The sequence below is a fragment of the Cottoperca gobio genome, chromosome 20 (assembly GCF_900634415.1).
Source record: "Cottoperca gobio chromosome 20, fCotGob3.1, whole genome shotgun sequence".
NCBI classification, from domain to species: Eukaryota; Metazoa; Chordata; class Actinopteri; order Perciformes; family Bovichtidae; genus Cottoperca; species Cottoperca gobio.
In genome coordinates this window covers 13,371,009-13,394,480 of record NC_041374.1, presented here as the reverse complement: position 1 = coordinate 13,394,480, position 23,472 = coordinate 13,371,009, and the positions used below count along the sequence as shown (strand labels likewise).

Sequence of the window (23,472 nt, the reverse complement as noted above, 5' to 3'; positions counted from 1 at the left end):
CTTTACTGTCTTATATTATGCTTTAATTGAAGTCATCATGCACTTACAGTATGATGCCTTATAATTTGTTATAAGCATTGACAAGAACACAATCCATCTGTTAAAAACAGGTGGCAGTTCATACTGCAAGTTGTTATTTTTTATTATTTCTATTGTATTTAAATTATTTTTTGTTACGTTAACCAACTATTTAACATAACGGTGTATTTGTAATGCCTGCCACACATGTGTAGTCAGTTAAAGTGTCTGTAGGCAAGAAAATAGTTCATTAAGTGATTCAATTTAAGATGATACATTTACAACATTACATAATAGTATGCTAATTAATTTTCCCTTCATATTACAAATTAGGTTTTATTATCAGGTTTCCTTAAAAACAACTGTTGCACCTTGCTAATAACACAATTAGAAGAGATCTGGGGTGCACATGATTACAAACAAAGTAGCAGTGTAGCTAGTTGTGCTATATAACACGATATGTAGAGAACAGATGATGACCAAACCTCACAGGATTGTCTGGTCATGCCAAAAGATAATTCAAGCTAGGTCCTTCACAAAACACTACATCATCGATGTCACTATTGACAATGTGTCTAATAGTTCTAAATCTGATACCTGAAAAAACTGTATAATGTTCTGAACCAAAGCTGTTATAAACAAAATATTAGACTCAATCTGTCTTAAATTTGTGAGAAAATGCTTTTAGTTATCACTATCAAAATGATGTCATATATTCTTGGGCCTACTGAATTTATGATACATCTTTCAGGCCAGCTGTACAGAGTTTTTTTCCCGCCTTAGTCTTTCACAGTAAAGCTTTGTCCTAAACCAGAATCTTCAGACATCTATCTTTCTTTCATATCTGTCTATTTAATCCTTCCTCATCGCCCCTCTCTGTCCCATGTTGCAGGGCGCACAGTGATCATGTCCACCCACCACATGGACGAGGCAGACCTGCTGAGTGACAGGGTGGCAATCATCTCTCAGGGCCGCCTCTGCTGCTGTGGTTCTCCCATCTTCCTCAAGAACTGTTTTGGCGCTGGCTTCTACCTCACACTTGTACGACGAATGAAACATGATACTCCAAAGGTCGGAACTTGTGTAATGCAGCCTTGTGTGTTTTTGTGTGCGTTAGGCTTTAAATGGTACAAAGTGGTATCTTTAAAAGTTAAATGATGATTTTGGGTTGAAGGTGGATTTAGTATACTGCCAGAATGTATTTCTTGTCTTGCTAGAACAGCATATGAAACCTCATCTAGGCTATAGTATGCTACAACTCTGCCTCGAGATATTTAACATCAGACAGTGGTTTCAGTTCCTTTGTGATTTGTATGATTCTCTGTGAGACTAAGGGGGAGCACTACATGTAGGAAAGTTATGAAGAAAATGTATGGTTTCCAATAACACTTTTTCCTGCAGGCCAGCTGTGCGTTAACAGAGGATTGCTCCTGTAACTGTTCAAAGTGTTCAAAGTTTAAAGTGGACCAGGACGAGAGCCAGACAACAGACAGACAGATGGATGGTAAATTCCATCATTGTATTGTAATTCCTGAGATCAGTGTGTTATGCTAAGGTCATTGTCAATCTTCTTAAACTTCTTTTTAGTATTTTCAACTTCTAAGTTATTAATAAATAGTTATAATCTCTTTATTGTGTTGATGAATAGCTTTTATGCACTGGATTGTAGTCAGTCTACTTACTGTAGCTGCGGCCAACACACCTAGGAACACCCTGTACTGACTGTACTCACAATTCTCTGTAGACATTTCAAAGATCAATTTGATATGCTGTAGCTTGATATGTGTTTCTTCAATCTTTCTTCATTCCCTGCTGTGATTTTGGACACACTCTTAATTTTCTAACAGCTGTATTCAGATATTTTACTAATACTGTAGGTGCTGCTTACTTTACATTCTCCTGTGCCTTATTTTCAAAAGGTATAAGAGGGGTAAAGGTCAGACTGATAGAGCTAATATATTGGTAAACATATTTAATATTGATATTGTGTTAAATATACACATATGATAATATTATGTAAATAATGCTTAAATCAAACAGTACAGTTATGGTTTTGGACTCTCACTCCAAGTCTCAACACTTGTGTTTTGAGTGTAATTCATTTGCCAAAAAAGAGACAAATCTGACAATGAACAAAATTAAAGATGAATTTGACTGACATCATTACTATTATTTATTTTTCTTCAAATTGTATATATTGATCGTGATAATATGGTTGTTATGAATAATATCGGCAAAGATAATTGTGTAGTGAAAATCAGATATCGGGAAAACCCTCAGGCATGCAATGAGATGATAAATTAAACAATCAAAGCAAATAACATGTGTTGGAAGTTGAAATAAGGCAAAAATCATTACACTTGTCCGCAGGTAACATCGAAAGCATCACAGCCCTGATCCACCATCACGTGCCGCAGGCTCGTCTCATCGAGGCCATTGGCCAGGAGCTGACCTACCTGCTGCCCAACCGCAACTTCCAGCACAGGGCTTACGCTAGCCTCTTCAGAGAGCTGGAGGAAACCCTGGTGGACAGTGGCCTCAGCAGCTTTGGTGTGTCAGACACATCGCTGGAGGAGGTGCGTGAAAATAATAACAAAATAAATGGCAGCAGTTGTAATCTTACGACTGCAGTTGTGATTTATTGGGAAAATCAAAAATGTTATTTACATTAACACATTTATATTGTAGTCCCAGGACTTAAATAAATGAGACAATAGATCAAACTGACAATGACTGTCCCTGAATAAGACATATTCTTAGTTTTTGAAGTGTAAATTATGTTTTCCTTTTTAGTGCTTAACAGCAAAAAAGGGGAGTTTTATTGAGACAATCTGTCATACAGACACCGTCTGACATTCACCTTTACAGTGATTAGGTTCTATAATAAAGAGCATCTGTTAATCTTGGATCCTGACAATAACATAAGCTATTTTTTGTAGATCTTCCTAAAGGTCACTGCTAATGGGAATGCAACCAACAGAAAATGTATACCAGGTAAGAAAAGAGAAAAAGAAACAAATTGTAGCCATTCCCCTAACTTCTTTTTCTCGTCCTGTTGATTTGTTGTGTGTCTGAATGTGTAGTTGTATCTGTCGTAGCCCCTCATCATGTGAACTTCGTCCTTTGTATCCCACTCTCTAACTCTCTCAGAAAAGAAATCATTGCGACAGATCTGTCGAGCTAGTCTCTGTGGAGTCAACAGAGTGGCACTTGATATGGAACCGCCAAAAGGTGAAACTGGCTTTCAGATTACAGCTCTGGATAAATGCTGCTGGGGAAATTTGTTTAAGAGGCTTTAGAGTTTATTATGTATCATAATATGAAACATATTCAACCTTCCTTTGTTGAATAAGAAGAATATGTGATGGTCTGAGAATTTTACAGAATAGTTAAACATTTTGGGAAATACCCTCACTCTCTTTTTTCTTGGACATTTTGACTAGTGAGATGTGACCACATATTCATCATAAATAGATATTTTGATCAAGAGCTTTCAGTGGCACAACACTTACATGTTAGGATGATGAGCTACATCCCTGAGGCTAGTTGAGTTTCCAGGTAAATGCTTTTTTAACACCGGCTACACATGCTTTGCTTGCTGCCATCTTTAATCTAGCATGTGAAAGTCAGACTGTGCAACTTGACTTGAGCTTTATATTTCAGAGAGAGATGGGCCTTTGTACACCAATGGCCAGGGCCCGTGTGATATCCCAGAAAGCACTGCAGGCAGGGGATCCTATCAGGTCAGAGGGTTGTGTCTCACCATCAAACAGTTCTTTGCTCTGCTGATCAAGAGGTTGCATCATGCAACGCGCTCTTACAAAGACTTCTTTGCCCAGGTAACCTTGCTATAATTGATCAAACCATAATCCTTATTCAATGCAGTAATCTTAATATATACATATGTTTTAAGTGTTACTATATGGTGTGTTATGCATTTACTGAAATTACGATCTAAATATGATAACCAGGCCAGTTACGGTGACTCAGCAGAGGTCCTTGTCTCAATTATATTGTTATATTCAGTTTAGCTGGCTGGCCTTGATCTTAATCAGAGCATTATATATTGTCTGTTTTTTAAATAGATAGATAGATACTTTATTTATCCTGAGGGAAATTCAGGCATCCAGTAGCTTAAAACATGACATACAACAATTACCCATCTACCCCCCCCCCCCCCCCCCCTCCCGCCATTACAAATGTACATTTCAAATAAGACTTAAAATAAAATTAAAAGTAAAATTAAGTGATTTAAGTGATAAATGTTAGAAATACAATACAACTGTTATATGGCAGTTATGTCTCTGTCTTTGGTAGATTGTGCTGCCAGCCAGTTTTATTTTCCTGGCACTGACATTCACTCTGATCGTTCCACCTTTCGGAGAGTATCCAAGTCTGACCCTCAGCCCCTGGATGTATGGCAGACAGTACACCTTCTTCAGGTAGGCATAATGGACACTTAGCACTATTTAGCTGATATGAGGAGACTTGCAAATTTAATGAGAGCAATATAATACCTATTGAATTTGGCTAAAATAGCTCAAATGTCATTTTCTGATTTTACCATTGCAGCAATGAGCGTCCTATAGATGCTCAGATGAGATACTTTGGTGAGGTGCTGTTGGACAATCCTGGCTTTGGGACTCGTTGCATGGTGGATGAACCTCTTGAGTGAGTCACCTTCACAGATTTAGATCATTTTTCACCACTTTGCTGTTTGTTATTTTGACTCAATCAGTCAATTTCTCTCACTGGCAGAGATTTTCCATGTAACAACATCACCACGGAGTGGGAGATGCCCCTGGTTAACCCTGTCCTGATAGATATGCTGGCCGGCCCAGAATGGAACACCCTCAGACCGTCTCCAGATTGTCAGTGCAGCACACCCAGCAAACTCACCATGCTGCCTGTGTGTCCTGCAGGAGCTGGAGGCCTTCCACCTCCCCAGGTAGGTGGATGGGTCACTAATATATTAAACTACCACAATTTTCAGTATATATATGGCACACATGTGGAGGTCCACCATTGCTGATGAGTTTCTCATATTAAATATACTCTGCATGTTATTTTTTGCATTAGAGGATCCAGTCAACAGGAGATGTTCTCATGGACCTAACAGGCAGGAGCATCTCTGACTACCTGGTGAAGAACCTACCCCAGCCTCATCAGAACCAGGTATAAGATCCTGCGCACCAATTCAAAAAGAAGAACTTACTTACTTAATGCATTAAGTTACCGTACCTAATAGCATAACTTTACTGTAGTTTCTCTCCTCTACACTGAGAATGCTGAGATGTATTATAGTTGCATAAAAGTGAAAAACTGTAATTCTATTTAATCAAAGGTTTGCACAAGATGTGTTAATGACATTGTTTATGTACATGTATAAAACTGTTAATTTCAATAGAAGCCTATTCAAGATGATTTTAAAGTTAAAATGTTATACTCTTTCAGCTTGAAGAGCAAATATTGGGTGAACGAACAAAGGTAATTTCATTTTTATTTAATCCAACTGTCAATATGCATTTTGAAGTATATTAAATCGACAAATGCATAGTTGTGCAGTTTCTCCCTCCAGTGGTTTTAATGGTGTGGTACAGTTTTGTACTGCAGTAGCTGGACTTACAGGAAAGCTTTGTAGATGTCAGAAGGTTTTCTCTGTGGTGTCTAGGTATGGAGGTATATCAGTTGGAGGACAGCTTCCTGTTTTAGATCTGCAGCCAAAGACCATTCAAGATCTAGCAGCACAGCTGGGACGACTGCTTAATGTTACTGGGGTATGGCTTTAAAACTCAACATTATGTGTATCTTGCTTATGTTTTTTGTGCACTTTTATCCTTGTTTCTGTGTGTTCATCACTTGCTCTACTGTGATTTTTGTTTGCAGGGCAAATGCTCCAAACAAACTCTGAAAGACATAGGGACGTTCCTCAGGTTCATGGAAACTCAAAACAATGTTAAGGTCAGTTCCAATAGAGCCTCAACAGCAGCATGCAACCTTCATCATTGTGATCAACTTTCCTCATTGAATAAGAAAATGTAATAGACTGGACATAATTTTCTCACAAGCCAAATAAATACTGTAGTTTATATCATGTCTATGTTATTAACATTATAAATCAACAGTACTCAAAGTGAAATGTCTTTCAACAGGTTTGGTACAACAATAAAGGCTGGCATGCCATGGTTTCCTTCATGAATGTGGCCAATAACGCCATCCTCCGTGTAAACCTGCCAAAAGGAGCTAACCTGGACGAATATGGAATAACTGCCATTAATCACCCTCTGAACCTCACTAAAGAACAGCTGTCTGAGATCACTGTGTGAGTCACCAATGGCTGGACATGTATCCAATTACATTTCACAATCTGAAACCTTTCTCGATATTTGCAAGGAAATGTAAGGATTAAAAGAAAGTGGTCACGAAGGTGTAATACTTTTGGTGGTAGTAACGTTTAGTATTCAGTTTTTTAAGACTCTCTGATAATTCTCCTCTCTCCTTTCCCCAGACTAAATACCTCAGTTGATGCAGTGGTGGCCATCTGTGTCATCTTTGCCATGTCCTTCGTTCCAGCCAGCTTCGTCCTCTATTTAATCCAGGAGAGGGTTACTCAGGCCAAACACCTGCAGTTTGTCAGTGGTGTCAGTCCATTCGTCTACTGGATGGCCAACTTTCTCTGGGACATGGTACAGTGACCCTATGAGATGCGCACCAGTACCTGGCAAATGTCATAGTCTAGAGCTTGTAATAAGATAAATGTTGGGTGAGGGTTAAGAAAGGTCGTAAACACTTGAAACCAGGTCCTGTATGTTGTGAATATTTTTGAAAAACTAATTTGGTCTGAAAATATGGCTGGCTTATACCTAGGGCTAGGGTTAGGTTAAGGAAAGGTCGTAGACACTTGAAACAAGGGCCTGCCCCCCCATTGTTGGGCATTGCGAATAAAATGGTGTCAGGTTTGTCCCTGTGCGACAACGGGAAGTGGTAGTAAAGGGGCATCAGGGTATGGGGCTAGGGCTACTTGAGGAAGTGGTTAGGAGCGCGTTTCAGGCCATTTGGAGTCTAATGGTGTATGTATGTTGTGAACATTTTTGCAAAAATATCTGAAAATATGTGCGGCTAATGTCCAGGACTAGGGTTAGGGTTGGATTAGAAAAGGTCGTAGACACTTAAAACCAAGTCCCAACCCCCATTTTTGGGTATTGCGAATTGAACGGTGCAAAGTTTGTCTAATAATAAGAAAAACCAATGCAAATATACCCTAATTTCAATATGCTTTCTGCCCTTTGTTCATTGAATAGCTTATAGCTAGCATGCAAGCCCTTATTCTTTTTATTGTTGTTTCTCCAGTTGAATTACTCCATCAGTGCAGCGTTAGTCGTCGAGATTTTCATCTTTTTTGATAAAAAGTGCTACACCTCACCAACCAACATCCAACCACTTATTTCCCTGCTTATGCTTTATGGGTAAGTGTCTTTCTTTTGTGTGCTAAGTCTTTTTATAATAACAAAGGATGTAAAATAAGAGCCACACTTAAAAGCTGAATCACAATAGCCTAGCTTTAGAACCGAGTCTGTCAATATAATATATATATATAAATATATAAATATAAATATATTGAGCATGTTCTCATTCTGTTGTGTAGAAAACCAACACAATTAAATGCCTGTAGGCTTCAGCATTTCTCTGTTAGCTTTGCTGTGACAGTATTTTTGTGAAATATTGACATGAGCAAGAACAAATTGTCTCTCCATTAAATGTTTATTTAAAGCCCAATACCTGAATTGATAGATTGAATAAAGACTCGCCATTTTTTAATCACAGGGATAATACAGGATTTATTTCTCTGTTTGTCTTTCTGTTCCCACAATGATCAGTTGACTTCCTTCTAACATCGAACATGTGTAGATTTTCAGACGCCTCCCTTGCAGATATTTTTTCATCATCCAGCCTAAATATGAGCTCCTGCTTTCCCCAGATTGTTGTTACACTACTGTAACTAGCTGACGCTAGTCACTGACACACCCAGCCGAATGCCTGAACAGCTAAAATATCAGCAATGGAATATATTCTAAAACAGCGCTTTTCAAAGTCTGAGACTTGGGAAAAGGTTTCCCCTCACATAATTTACATATATTGAAAATACAATATTTGCGTCCTGTGTTTTTACAGCAATGTTAACAGCTGGTTTGCATGAAACACTTGGTCCAGTATATCATTGTATATTATATAGTTTATCACTGGAGTCTGGCATTATGTTGTGACATTCATTGAGCTTAACTGATACTTTTTTGCTCTCTTTCTCTCTTAGCTGGTCTGTGACACCCATGATGTACCCCATGTCCTTTATATATTCAGTGTCCCCAGCACGGCCTACGTCTCTTTGTCATGTATCAACCTCTTCATTGGCATCAACAGCAGTGCCATTACCTTCATCCTGGACCTTTTTGAGGGCTCCACAGTAAGACCATGGGGCATGTTTCTGTGAATTTCATATTTCATGCATATTGCCCTAATTTGGATTTCTGTCCAGGCTCTGTACAAGATCAACCAGCTGTTAAAGACCGTGCTACTCATCTTCCCCCATTACTTGCCTGGGCCGAGGACTCATAGACATGGCCATGAACCAGGCTGTGACTGATATCTATGCTCGCTTCGGTAATGGCACAGACATGGCTCACACACCTCACAGTCCAGCAAATATTTTTAGCAACAAAAGCCTCCAACTGTCAGCCACCATCTCAACACTATGAATGAATGTTGGGTCACTGGCTGCATCAGAATCTGATAGCTTACATGTGCCATCAATGACCCAGCCAACTGCAGAGTTGTAACCCCCCCAGTGCACCAAATGCTCGGGAACAGATTCTGTTGTGAATATGTCTGTAAAGTTTGAAAGGACACAATATGAAATATAACAATACAATTACAATCACTTAGTTTAGCTTATATTGTAACTTATGTAAACAAAACATTAGTATGATAGCGTGACTGAAAAGGTGTGTGATGTTTATGTATTTCAACAGGTGAGGACTACAGTCCGGACCCCTATAACTGGGACTCATTGGGAAGAACCTATTCTGCATGGCTGTTGAAGGATTTGTCTATTTCATCCTTAACATTCTGTTCCAGTATCGCTTTTTCCTGGATCACTGGTAAGTGTTGTAGAACTTGAATTAGGACACCAAATTCACTAAGATAACACATTCTAAAAAGTGGAGATGCATACATTGACTAGAAGTTTATTTACTAAGTAGTTTTTTTTTCTTCCATTGGCAGGATATCAGATTGCCCAAAGCCTCCTATTTTGAACGAAGATGTAGATGTGGCAGAGGAAAGAGAGCGACTTTATAGGAGTGAAAAAACAAATGACATTTTACGCATACAAGATCTGTCCAAGGTGAGACATTTTTCTTTAGAAAAAATGCTGAAATATGTTAAAAAAAGGATTCAAAGGATTCACAGCTCAAAAGTATACTTTAATTGTTTTCCTTATTTTGTTCTCGTCTCGCCTTGCCAGACATACACAGGAACAATCATCCCTGCAGTGGACCAAATCTGTATTGCAGTATCACCTGGAGAGGTATGTGTGGTTAAACAGACCGATGCAATGTTCTCCACAAAGGAAGCTTTCTGGTCACTTTTGTTCATCTGTCATGCTTTTTCTCATGTAGTGCTTTGGTCTATTGGGGGTGAATGGAGCAGGGAAGACAACAACGTTTAAAATGTTGACGGGAGACATTGATGTCACCTCAGGAAAGGCCTCAGTTGCTGGTCACAGGTTAGTAATATATTATTTACAAAAAATAGTAACTAACCAATATGTAATTTGACATATATTTTGAAGCTTGTAATCAGCATTCTTGTTGTTTACCAAAAGTGTTTTCTCCTAAATCTACAGTATTTTGACCAACATCCTGGATGTCCACCAGAACATGGGATACTGCCCACAGTTTGATGCCATAGATGAGCTGTTGACAGGTAGAGAACATCTACACCTTTACGCTCGCTCCGTGGAGTTCCAGAGTCTGAGATCAGCCGGGTGAGAGGCAGCTGCCGGAAATGAATCATTTAATACTGGACCTAACAGTTGTAAATAGCACTTTAAAATTATAAAAATGTTGGGTGTATCTTATAGTATAATGTTTGTGTCCACAAGCAAAACTTATTAACCACTGTGTCCAAGTTATACTAAAACAATGAAGACAAATGTAAAAGGTGACATTTATTTTAAGCAGAATTAAGTAGCAAATCCTTTCACTGTAAGCATTGAGGGGAAAATGAACAATTCTGATATAGAGAGGCGTGTAGTTTAGCATTAAAGCAGCAATATAATTTCAGTAATGCCAAAATAGATCCACAGTTGAAGACATCACTGCATACGCATGTTTGGCAAGCTTGTTCCTACAGGGAAGAAAATACTACCAATCAGCTGTTCTAATCAGCTAGTCATAATGTTATACTGTTTCAAAGAAAGAAACAATTTAAGTTAGAAACCCTGATCATTTGGAATCTACATAGTGTGTATAGTGTCATTTCAATCTATAAACTGACAAATATTCTTGACCAAATTGTAACATGAGGAACTAACAGTATCCTCCTCCTGCTCAGGTTGCAGAGTGGGCCATCCAGAAGCTGGGTCTGTCAGAATATGCAGGGCCAAAGTGCTGGGACCTTCAGCGGAGGTAACAGAAGGAAACTCTCCACAGCCATCGCCATTATTGGCTGCCCTGCACTGGTGCTGCTGGTGAGGCCAACGCTTTTGACAGTGCTTGTTTTGGATGAGAGGTTTAGAATGGGGGAGCACAGTTTATATGAGCATGGTTAGGTGATAGACAAGATGCCAGATGTTTCTGTGTGTATGTTAATGTATTGTTGCTAATACTGTACATTAGGATGAGCCCACTACAGGTATGGACCCTCTCTCCAGACGCTTTCTGTGGAACTCCATCATGAAGTGTTATTAAGGACAGACGTGCTGTGGTACTCACCTCACACAGGTAAACTATCTGGGTGTGAGTAATTGACTGTGTGTGCAATGCACATTTCTGAGCACAGATTGCTTCTAATTTCGCCATCTGTCCTTACAGTATGGAAGAATGTGAGGCGCTGTGGTACCCCCGCTTAGGCAATTATGGTTAACGGATCCTTTAAGTGTTTGGGAACCATTCAGCATCTGAAATACAAGTTAGTCATTATACTTTCTTCCCATATCACGTATCAAAAAAATAAATTAAATAAGAATTCTGAAAAAAATGTAATCCTTCTAAGAAATCGCCAATCTTTGATTTTGCTTTCCCTTACATCATGTGAACTTAGGTTTGGTGATGGCTACGTGGTGACCATGAAAATTAGGGGCAGCTAAGCCCGGTTGTGCCCCAGACCTGAACCCTGCTGAAGTCTTCATGGAGAGCACCTTCCCTGGCTGCATACAGAGAGAGAAACACCACAACACTCTCCAGTACAAGATCTCCTTCTCCTCTCTGTCTAAGATCTTTCAAACGGTTCTGGCGAACAAAGAAAAGCTCAACATAGAGGACTACTCTGTGTCACAAACCACTCTAGACCAGGTAAATGAGCATATGAAAACATGATGAGTTATAAAATGGGAATTTCATAGGGAGCTTGATTTAATACTTTTTTTTTAAGAAAGAAAAGGCACATTTTTTTATATAACATATTTCATACCCAAAGGCAAGTCAAAGTGCCTTACAGATTACACAGGCAAAAGAGCCATAAACAAATGATAAATCAATATCTTCATCTAACACCATTATCAGGTATAATTAAAACGTTTCCATTACTTTGGTTTAAGACCAAACTAAAGAAATTCCCATTGAGTGTCATCGTTTTCAAGTTCACATAAACTATTGTGGACAATAGTTTGATTCTAATGTTTCTATATGTATTTATTCCCCCTTAGGTTTTTTGTGAATTTCGCCAAGCAACAGTCAAGAGAGGATGACGCTATTGTTTGCACCCAAAAGCTGCTGGGGCACAGCGATATATTGGAGACATACCCTTGAAGTCTTTGAAGAAGTGAACTTACCTGAATGACCTCATCTGGAAGACAGTGCTTTGGAGGTCTGAACGTTTATTGGAACTTAGAACTTAAACCTTCTCTTCAAATGAAACAGTCTACAGAAGATTCTCTAGTGTCATCATGAAGTCCTGCCCCTAGCCTGGTGGAGACAAGCCACTGGTGCAGAGGATGAACTGGTTGTTTCCTCCTGAAAAGGAAGTCTATATATCTCATTGGCATTTGGAGTAGCATTTGGAATGGGTTTGTTAATCCATTATGTAGTGTTAGGCCTTGAAATGCAGTTTGTATATGAGGCAGCCATGATTACATGTCATATTTGACTGATGATTTTACATGTGGCAATACTTTTCTTTTCAGTAAACAGGGTTAGTGGGCTTTTGTTTTTTCTAAAGTGTAGAGCATTTATGTGCCTGCTATATGTTCCACGTTTTGCTCACCTTGTAGGCCTTGCAAAACAAAATGCAACAGAGCTTGAGATTAAGACAAGGACCATGACTTTGATAGATGACATGTACAAACAGTTAATATTGGGTTGTAATGAGAATTTGAAGAAAGCATAGGTGCTTTGTATTTTATTGCTTCTGATGCCAAGCAAAATCATCTTTTTTTTTTGCCTTCTTTAGATATGTGAAAAAAAGCACTCAGAGAAGCATAGCCTTAGCACTTTATTGATGCAACTTTAATGGAAGCATCACAATTCTTATCAAGAAGTTCTGCTAGTGAAATACAGCTAATGCTTTTTACAAAATCCTCTTGCTGCTATGGAATTCATTTCAATATCATGTGATGTTTTATGCCACCAATGTCTTGTTCAGTCTTTGCGCTTTATCATGAACGTTTATATGTTTAACTTTGGTAAACTGGCTGCATTCCACCGGCACCTGGTGTCATTAGGGGACCTGAATGTTTCTGTGAGGGGCATCATGTCAAATAAAGTTACACAATTCAAATGTTTGATGTGTTTTAAACTAAAATAACTCGCATTCACATTTATACAAAACAAAAACAAGTTTAATAAAACCTGAGTTTAAAAAGTAAAAAAAAAGTTATCACTACCCGATGAGCCATCTAAACATTCACTCTAGAAGTTACATTTCTACAGTATAGTTATGAGATATGGTGGAGAAGCTTATTATTAGCATAATTACGTGTCTGCCTTATCAGCATTCCTCCTGAGAGTTTAAAAGTGATGTTGCACTCTGAAATGGATGCCATGACATTTTATATTCTAGTCTGATTAGTTTATTTCCGCAAGCACTTTATTATGAGCTAGAGTTTTATTTCTTCACTTTTCCTGAAAGTTATTAGTGCTCGAAGCGTTCATCATTGAAAATAAATAAAACAACCTGTGGTTCTAATCAACCAGCTTGCAATGAGAACTACTCACTGGGAAGAAACTGAAAAAAATGGATTAAACTGAAATTAAAATGTTCCTATGCTATGTTAAGTGCTCCAGTATATTGCCATAATATTATTGCTCCCATTCCCACTCCTTTCAGTTCATATATATAAAAATATTGCATAATGGTGGCCTCAGCAGCAGCAAACATCTTTGTTTTAGTGAAAAACACTTGTGGGGAGTGAATATACACATCTTATATGCTACAATAGTTCATGTTGTTTTGATCACTATTAGAGAATTAGGGGTATAATGGCCATCCGGAGGCTGGGATAGTCCTTGAACTCCCTGCTGTAGGCTCTGTGCTTCCCTCTGGCCCAGATAGCCATCTGAATGAACCCCAGTAATGTGTACAATGCCACTGGAGTACAAAACATACAAGTATTAGAGCATACTCATTTCCGTGCAGTAAGTGGATTCAAGTCAGTAAAACATAATTTACTGCTGCAGTACTACTGCACATACCTGGCAGACACTGGGTCATGATGGAAAAGCTCACCCAAGCTCCAACCTAATATGTTATAAATATACAGGGAGAGAGTTAGTACACAGGCATGGGTTATATTCATTACCATGATCAGTTACTATAAATGCTGTCGATTACCTCATATGTGTAATTTGGACAGGATACAAGGAAAAACAGCCAAGTGAATGGGTTTATTGTTGGCGCAGGAAACCGTCTAATCCTGGATCCTGAGAAACAGGTTTGTGAAAGAAAATATTAAGCTTGAATAACTTTTATCATTTAATTTAATTTCAGTAGCAGTTATTTTAATGATAACAATATACTGTTTCATTAGCGGATCAACTAAAATACTATGAGCATGGAGTACTAAACAAGTGGTTTTAGATGTTTTAGTAATTTTATCAGAGAAAATTGATGAATTGGACAAATATAAAAAAGAATACAATTTATCAACTCACCCTCTCCTCTGAGATTATTAAGAGTCAAGTGAATAGAAAAGTTTCCCAGTTCACACATCTGGAGCAGAAATAAGCATAAGCAAATTAAGTCATCAATATTGTACATGTACACTGAATGTTTTGTTGGCCCTGAGTGTACAGCAGTATACGTACCACAAATATGAATAATGCATAGTTGACTTGTAGTTCTCCATATGCTGTGAAGACAGATAAACTGATGTTGATAAGCTGCATGGATGCCTGTGTGTGTGTGTGTGTGTGTGTGTGTGTGTGTTGTGTGTGTGTGTGTGTGTGTGTGTGTGTGGACTTACATGGAGGTGTATAAAGGGGGTGGTTGATATAGTAGGCCAACCAAGCTGAGAAACCCCAGTAATAAGCACAATTCTGAGAGAGTAAACAAACAATATAGATGTATGAATATGTGAACATGAAAAAAAAATATTACTGCATGAATTGGTCAATAAAAATAAAAATGTAGTTCCTTCAATTACATTTCTATTTTGAACTACTAACACAACAATAGAAGACCTATAATAACTACCTCTCCTCATCAAGACGCTGCTCTGAGACTTTTGTAAGCAGCATTATGTATCAGATGTTGTCTTTAGACTAAACCCAGTACGACAACAGCTGGAAAAAGAGACCAGATAATATCAGAGACTCTTCTTTTCAAGGTCATGTCCTCACCCTGACTATAGTCCTGAGAGGCATGGTCCCATGGGAGAAACGATGCACGAAGATAGTCTCTATCAACCTCTTCATATAGTGGAAGGTGTGACAGGCACAGGCTAGTCTGAGAGACAGAGAGGTGTTATGAGGTCACAAGTGTAAGTACATTTAACCGAGGCGTTTACTTTTGTTGATGTAGTATGCAACTTCATTACACTGTTATTGCAGCAGATTTCAAATTTGAGATGAGAAAGGATTACATTTAAATGATCCCTGAGTGCCAAATTGGGTCAACAAAACATTTGAGATTTAGCAAAGAAAATGCAACATAGTGTAAATAATAGAACACACCACAATGATATAAACATACACAACTAGATGCAACACTACAATATGAAGACACATTGTATATAGACTGAGGAGTTACGATAGAGTGTAAAAGATTTAAAAACAAACAAACACAAACCGTTGACAATAGTTAAAACTCCCTTTTATAAGGTTTGAAAATGTCCTTGAAGTACTTTAATAAAATGACAAACCCCGAGGAAGAGTGTGGATCAACGTCAATAAAAGAAAATGTCCAAACCTTTTCAACATCAGTTATATTATTTCATGTACACTGAAAGGAGATAATACAGTAATTTTTCACCTTCAGATTTAATAGAATTGACTGACCTTTACACCGCAATAGATGTAATTCCATATGTAGTGAGGCAAGAAATGGCATTTAAAAAAAGTAAATGACAGACTTTACTAATGATTAAATAATAATTCCACTTTTTGGGAAAATGTTAATGCCCTCACTCTGTGGTATTATTTTATATACATTTTTTCCACTTACCTGACAACAGGATGAGGACTGGAGGTAAAGGTATATCTGTGTGAGTAAATGTACGGTACTCGAAAATAGAAGAGGAGGTAGGTGAGAAGGGGCCCAATGCACTGTGCCAGAAACACCTGGAAGAAGAGAAAAGGTAAACACTTCATACTGGTGTGATGGAGAAAAACTCAAATTAATGATCTAAACTGAATAATTCATACTCAAAAAATAATAATTAGTTTTTTTTCACGCCATTCCCCAAGATACTCCCAAAATACAATATCCCAATATTATAAAAAAATCTCAAAATGATCTTGCACCTCAGTGGATAAAAACATGCTCTTTAGATCTGAACCAGCTAGAACCCTCGGGTCCACAGGCGGAGGTCTTTTAACCATCCCTGGTGCTAACTCTAAAGCAGGAGAGGCTGCCTTCTGTATTCATGCCCCGAGCAGATGGAGCACCTTGCCTGAGGACCTGAGAGAGGCCCCCACACTGAACACGTTTAGGTTAAAAACATTGCTTTACAAAACAGTCTATGGCTAACTTCTTAGCATATGTGTATGTACATGTGCATCTCAATAAATTAGAATATCGTGGAAAAGTTCATTTATTTCATTAATTCAATTAAAAAAGTGAAACTCATATATTATATGGATTCATTACACAAAGTGAAATATTTCAAGCCTTTATTTGTTTTAATCTTCATGATTACGGCTTACAGCTAATGAAAACCTCACGAATGAAAGTATCTCAGAAAATGAGAATATTGTGAAAACGTTCAATATTGTAGACTCACGGTGTCACATTCTAATCAGCTAATGAACTCAAAACACCTGCAAAGGTTTCCTGAGCCTTTAAATGGTCTCTCAATCTGGTTCAGCAGGCTTCACACTCATGGGGAAGACAGTCATTGACACCCTCCACAAGGAGGGTAAGGCTCAAAAGGTCATCGCTAAAGAAAACAACAGTGGTCCAAAGTCCTCATTTCAGATGAAAGTAGACTTTGCATTTCATTTGGAAATGAAGGTCCCAGAGTCTGGAGGAAGAGTGGAGAGGCACAGAATCCAAGTTGCTTGAAGTCCAGTGTGAAGTTTCCACAGACAGTGATGATTTAGGGAACCATCTCATCGGCTGGTGTTGGTCCACTGTGTTTTCTCAAGTCCAAAGTCAACACAGGCGTCTTCCAGGAAGTTTTAGAGCACTTCATGCTTCCTTCTTCTGACAAGCTTTATGGAAATGATAATTTAATTTTCCAGCAGGACTTGGAAAATACCTACTAATACCTTTTATGACCATGGAATTACTGTGCTTGATTGGCCAGCAAACCCGCCTGACCTGAATGCTATAGAGAATCTGTGGGGTAATGTCAAGAGGAAGACGAGACACGAGACCCAACAATGCAGACGAGCTGAATGCCGCTATCGATATTCTAATTTATTGAGATGTACGTGTATGTGTGGGTGAGGGTGTGTGTGTGTGTGTGTATTTATGTGAACATTTGTATGTGAGTGTGTCTTGTATATTTTGGCAATTGTTATATTATCAAATGTATTTTTTATGTAAAGCACATTGTGTTGCGTTTTATTATGTATGAAATGTGTACGTATGTGTACATTTTTTCAGCTTCCTCAGTACTGGTACATCAATAATGCTTACCATAGTCCAACTTAACTGTGGACCAAGATCTCTGAAGAACATGGTGGCAGTAGTCCCAACTGGTAGATTCTGTAAGATTTCGTCATCTCTGAGTGATTTGTCCTCTAAAAAAAGAAGAAGAAATAAAAAGCCTAATCAAATATTTTATGTACACAAATTCAGCTTCATCTGAAACGGTACCATTAATAATTCCAGTGGAAAACATCCTGTCTAGATTATCAAGCTTTGTAGAAAAATGACCATATTGACAGAATTTGTCACACTGAAATGCATTATTAGTATGTACCTTTTAAGCAGTCGTGTGCAAAGCATTGTGGATTAAAACTGAGGTTTCAGAGGGCCCGTTTAGTTTTCAGCACACGCTCCCTCTACCTGGGAGCTCATGGGGACATTGCCACAGATAATATGTTGCTCTAATTGGATTACATTTTTAGACTATCATTAGGGGGAACTGTCCCAGATAGCCTTTCAACCAAAGTCTCTACTCAGTTGTTTTTAGTAACAAGATAGCCCTCATAGTCCATACAAAGCCCTGCAACATCATACCTCATGCTAGACCTTATGTGCTGTAGTTGCCTTTACTGTTTTAATTTAGGCTATAATGAATGTGAAAATAATGAACATAAAGCAGTCTACCCTTTATAGTGAAAATAAAGTATGAACAGACAGTGTTTCCATGGTGATGGTGGTTCTGTGAAGATGTGGGCCGCTTTTTAAGGTTTTCATCCACCTCCATAGGGAAGGTGATTGCAAATGTTATTGAACTTTCTGGGTCACATAGGGTAATGAAAGTCATTCAATTGACCCATTGACGTTTTGCAATATGTCATCAATATTAGGCTTGTGGAAACATTAGGCCTGAGATCACAGGATGCATTTTAATTATAACTGTGTCATTTTTCCAGTTATAGCATGTCTAGACATGCATGTCTCTTCTAAACGATGCACTTCACATGATGGACATGAACTCTTTGGGATGCTGCACTGGTGTACTTAGCTGAACATTTCTCAACTTAAGTCACACCACAAATTGCATCAATGACGTTTAACTACTGCACACCTTATACAGAGTGGGCTCTTTATATAAACCCAAAGCTATGGCTGAATGCCCCTTGCAAACTTGAAACAAGTTCTGTACACGTGACATTTACGGCTGCATTTTATAGGAAAACAATTCTAATGTCAAAATGGCTTTGGAGAACAAGGATAAACACACTATAGACTATAATCAAGATCTTGGAATCATGATGCATACCTACTTAACCTAAATCGCATTATGAGAATACAACAGAGAACATCATCATATTTTTCACACAACAGATTAGTAAAGTAAAGAACTACAAACAAAAGATTACTATACTTTGACTTTTTATGACATTTTTCAAGACAAACTTGACTTTTTTATGACATTTCTTAAGGCATGATTTACACTGACTTGAATTGCACGCGTGCACTTCCATGGCTAAACACCACCCACTGCAATTTAGAGTCTCATTGCTCAGTGCAGCTTTAGTGTTGTTTAAGAGACACTAATACATAGCACATACTGTAACTGACCCACTATGGCTACTTACTGGGATCAAGCTTCAGGGCCTGTCTTGCTGGATACCAGTGAGGATCTGAGCAGATCAAACACACATACACTTACTCACACAAATACACAGGTTTCGACAGCTGCATTGCACACATATTTTGGCCTCAGGCCCAATAATAATTGATCACAATGGAATAACGTTGATTTCTGCTGCTCTGCTGGATTCTGATGGCCTCAGGCTTGACAAACGTTTGGCAACATTTCTGACCGGACACGCACTGATGACAGTACCACTGCGGGCCTCAGAGGAATAAACAAGAAATTGTTTTTAACAGGACATACTGTATCTGTAGGGATGTGGTGGGATATGATATACCATAATGATTCATTAAATAGCCTAGCAAGTTTATAAATCATCATTTTTATCTAGGAATCATATGAATTCATTGAACAGTAATGTGCAATAAAATATGCAAAAAAGACGGTAACATCAATTCAAATGAATTTCTTGGATAATGAGATTTTATACAAATGCACCAGACTATTATATACAATACATTTTTATTTCACTGTCCGGGATTAAGATAAAACATAAAAGCCAGCAAAAAATACAAACAAGAATATATTCTAGAACCAGAAACGGCATATACTCACATGATTTGTGAAAGAGGCTCTTGATGTCTCCAATTGTTGAGTAAGGCTCCACCTGAATGGAATACAAACGTGTAGTATGTAAGCTTGATATATTATCAGTTAAATAGCTGACAGTGTTAAAACATTTACAATCATTACAAACTCATTCTTTGCAGCCAAACATTGTTCCAAGCCACAGAGGTTGTTTTTCTCCAAATTCTAGTGGGGACCACTAAGATAGCGATAACACATACTGTATGTCATGCTGAATTTTGTGGAAATGTGTCTAAAATGATTAAAAACATGGAATATATATGGAATATTCACTTGGTGTAAACAACATGATACAAAATGTATATGGTCAGGCTGTGGAGAAGATTCTTTTTGCAACCTTAAAGCTACCTGAGGTGAAATAAAGGTTTGAGTGTAGTCATGGCAACATGACATACCTTATCTAAAAAACAAAGCTGCTGTTTGGTTTTGGCATCCAGGATCCTCACCTGAAGAAAACACAAGATGTAGCACTTTTATATAGCACAGCACCAAGGTAGTATGTTTCACACAAACATTTGAGAGATTTCCATTCATGCCTTGGATTCATTTACTGACATTCCTGAATGTGATCAATTTAAAGTTGGTGTGTAGACTCTACATGCCATCTCAGCAACAAAGCCACAAGGTGTAAAAGCTGCACCTACTTTCACATCCCTTTGAGAATAAGCTGTAAAGATTGCACCTATCTATTGGGTCAACCATAGAAATATGAATGAAATATCCATAAAAATATAACAATAATGCTAAGCATAGCAACACTCTTCTCAGTTGCCCTTTACTGCCAAGTGTGTCCAGTATTTCTGATGAAATACAAAATCTCAATCTGAATAATGAGGACGGATGAGTCTTGTAAGAAAAAAATGCCCTTTGTTGCCCTGCTGCTCTCTTGCACACATCTTTTTCATCTTAATTAGACCATGTCAGTGGTGATGTACAGCATATGCAACAAGGATGGTGGGTGGCGTCCCACAATTTGCCCTGAAAGCACTCCATACTGTGCTGCTCAGCAGAGCTGTCCAAGCTAAATTGGTTCCCTTTACTGGACAGTGTAATAACCCGCTAATGGATACCTAAAGATTTGCTGAGTGCACCGTTGAGAAAGAGAGAATGCGAATGGTAGAGGGAGAGAGAGCTCTGTACCATCTGCTGTTTGCATTGCAAAAGACACAAGTTTAGTAAGTCATTTAATCTTGTCTCCAAAATTATTTAACAATATTCTAGTTATTGAGTCTTTCTTGATTTGTGTCAGTATCATCTTCCCCTTCATGAGATCAATTACATGTTGAAATTGACTTTGCATTCCTCTTAAAAAAAAAAAAGCAAATGTCTTTTTACAAATGACACTCTCCTAGAGTTCTTGCAACCAGCAACTACTGTAAGACTTTCACAAATAAATACCCTGCAATAGACTTCTAAATTTAAAATATGAGTATTTCATCTTGTCACTCTTTGCAGTGTGTTCATGCTTTGCAGGATGTGAGCACAAGGCATGCTGACGTCTCAGTAAAGGGCACCCTGGGATACGGGTTTGTTTTGCTTTCCATCTGCTAACCTTCCCAACTGCATTCTAGGGGCACATGTTGATGCATCTGCGTTTTCACGAAGAGCATCAAGGATGTCATTAGGGCTGTGTGTTGTAAACCCGTGTGCACTCAGTTGTGCTGTGCCCTTGTAAATCTGATTATCAGACGCCCCTGTCCTCTCGTGGGAACCCAAGGCACTGCTGACAGCACAGGTCAAACAGAACATGTGCATTTGTGCTTGTGAGGGATTTGTGTAGGTGAGGGGTAAAGCGGTTTTTCAAATGAACATTTATTCTTTTTATACAAATTGTATTTGTTAGAAGAAGTCTCTTAGCCGTAATACCTCCACTTAGTGAAAGCTGATGAATGTAATGGCTGATCTTGAATCACAGGATCATTATTTCAAACACCAAGTAAGGTGCTATTAAAGCTCATCGCTTTATAAAGCTGCCAAGTGTATATCATTGTCATTTTATCTTTCACACTCACTCAAACTGTATAGAATTTCTCTTTCATTCAAGGAAAATACTCAACTAAGCCCTCAGCTGACTCTTTGTATGCTGCAACAGACATCTCTACCAGTCTTAGAAAAAAAGCCTTTTTTCATGGTACAGCTCAGAAAAAGTACAACTCTTGACCTCAAAGTATAATTTCAAATACTAGTACTAATAGTATGGATCAGAGATGGACATGATTCCATCATGCTCTGAAAGTAGATGGACCATCAACTAAAATAAGTTTGCATTAGGTGCTAAATAACTGGGCTGAATTTCCTGTGCTGTTCCATTAAAGGTTTTAAGGAAATACAAAGGACTTTGAATCTGTAGGGAAAGTTTCTTGAGTGAAACTTGTTCATATCTGCAAATTCAAAGGCAATGATTGCTCAGCCTTCAAAAGTTCTTGCCTTTCCAAAAAGCTTGAAAATTATACTGGCAGAGCAAAGTTTGAAATACATGTATTTATCTATAGTTAGAAGAAAAGATAGATACGGCCTTTAGACATGAGAGTGGTATCAATTTTCTATCTAAACTTTGTATGCTTGTTCTCGTTTAAACTAACAAGAGCAGGCTTGCAGCCTTTATGTAACAGTTTCTGAGAGCATGGCACACATCCCAGAGCATGTTGTAAATTAACGGGAATTCATAGGCCTGCTGCACTTTCATTACTACTCATGAGGCCTTTTGAGACTGAATATTCATTAACAAAACAATCCTCTTGTTTTTATGGTAAATGATGTTCCAAACTAGATGTCTGAGTTTACCTGACAGAGCAATGTTTGCAAAAAATGTTTCTGAAGATATTTCAGAAAATCTAAATCTTTAAAACAATGTCAAAGGAAACAAATATTAATGCAACCTTAGAAATGACCTCTACTAAATATTGCTCAGAGTGAGTCTGTTGAGGCCTTGTGAAAAGTTTCAGTTAATTCAAATTAATTCTGTGGCACTTCGCTTAATTCAGTATATTTAGGCTTACCTCAAAAAAGGTGGTCCGACTCATGGCGGTGGGATATTATAATGTCCTCTGTGTACAGGCTGACAAAACATCAATATAACCAAACACAACACACACACACTCAGTCTTCACACACACATACTGAAGTAGTTCCTCTCCTTTCGAGGACAATCCCTGGACTGACCCCTTATTCTTCACAGCCTACTTTCTCTCTCTCTCTCTCTCTCTCTCTCTCTCTCTCTCTCTCTCTCTCTCTCTCTCTCTCTCTCTCTCTCTCTCTCTCTCTCTCTCTCTCTCTCTCTCGGAGTGCATGCTGGGAGTTTGTGTGCGAGTGAGACGCTGAGTGTGTGTTTTTCGTTTCTTCTTTTTGATTCCTTTGTTTAATAATGGGTGTTAATTTAACTTAAGTTAGTGGTGATAGTTTGGTATAGTTAACTTTCGGTGTGGTGGTTGAGGTGTGTGGGGATTTCCCTTGCCGGTGTCTCGCTGGTCGGCTTCTGACGCCAAGCTTACGAGGAAACATGGCAATAAGATTTCTGCCGGTTTCCCGTGTAGTGTGGAGGATATTGGTTTAGCTGTGGGGGATAAGGTCGGATACAGCAGTATTAGATCACTGACGCTGTAACAATCTGCCTGTTTGTTAGATGTTTTGTGGTGTGTTTGTACTTCCTGTTTTATTAGGTTAATTACCTGTTCTCTGTTGTTTCTACTTTCTGGCCTTGTGTTTTTGCCTTTCTCCCC

General features: G+C 38.3%; 1 protein-coding gene and 1 pseudogene across 1 annotated transcript; one reads left to right on the top strand and one right to left on the bottom strand.

Moving 5' to 3' along the window:
* The window catches only part of LOC115025286 (retinal-specific ATP-binding cassette transporter-like), a 34,943-nt pseudogene extending 21,989 nt beyond the window's left edge, over positions 1–12,954 (top strand).
* A 590-nt stretch (positions 12,955–13,544) lies between these two features.
* Positions 13,545–22,885, bottom strand: tecrl2a (trans-2,3-enoyl-CoA reductase-like 2a). The gene is made up of 13 exons (XM_029457725.1): positions 22,753–22,885; positions 20,149–20,199; positions 19,721–19,772; positions 19,107–19,151; positions 17,533–17,636; positions 15,895–16,010; positions 15,072–15,177; positions 14,696–14,768; positions 14,538–14,581; positions 14,385–14,442; positions 14,065–14,153; positions 13,926–13,971; positions 13,545–13,821 (listed from the first exon to the last, which is right to left on the bottom strand). The coding sequence occupies exons 1-13, from the start codon at positions 22,774–22,776 to the stop codon at positions 13,694–13,696; spliced, it is 936 nt and encodes a 311-aa protein (XP_029313585.1). The 5' UTR covers positions 22,777–22,885; the 3' UTR covers positions 13,545–13,693.
* Positions 22,886–23,472: the final 587 nt, after the last annotated feature.

Coding starts and splice junctions, on each gene's coding strand:
- tecrl2a (XM_029457725.1), bottom strand. CDS start 22,776: ATGAGTCGGACCACCTTTTTTGAG. Junction 19,773..20,148: donor AGCTTTGTTTTTTAGATAAG/GTATGTCATGTT, acceptor TATTCCATTCAG/GTGGAGCCTTACTCAACAAT. Junction 15,178..15,894: donor AGTCCTCATCCTGTTGTCAG/GTAAGTGGAAAA, acceptor TCTGTCTCTCAG/ACTAGCCTGTGCCTGTCACA.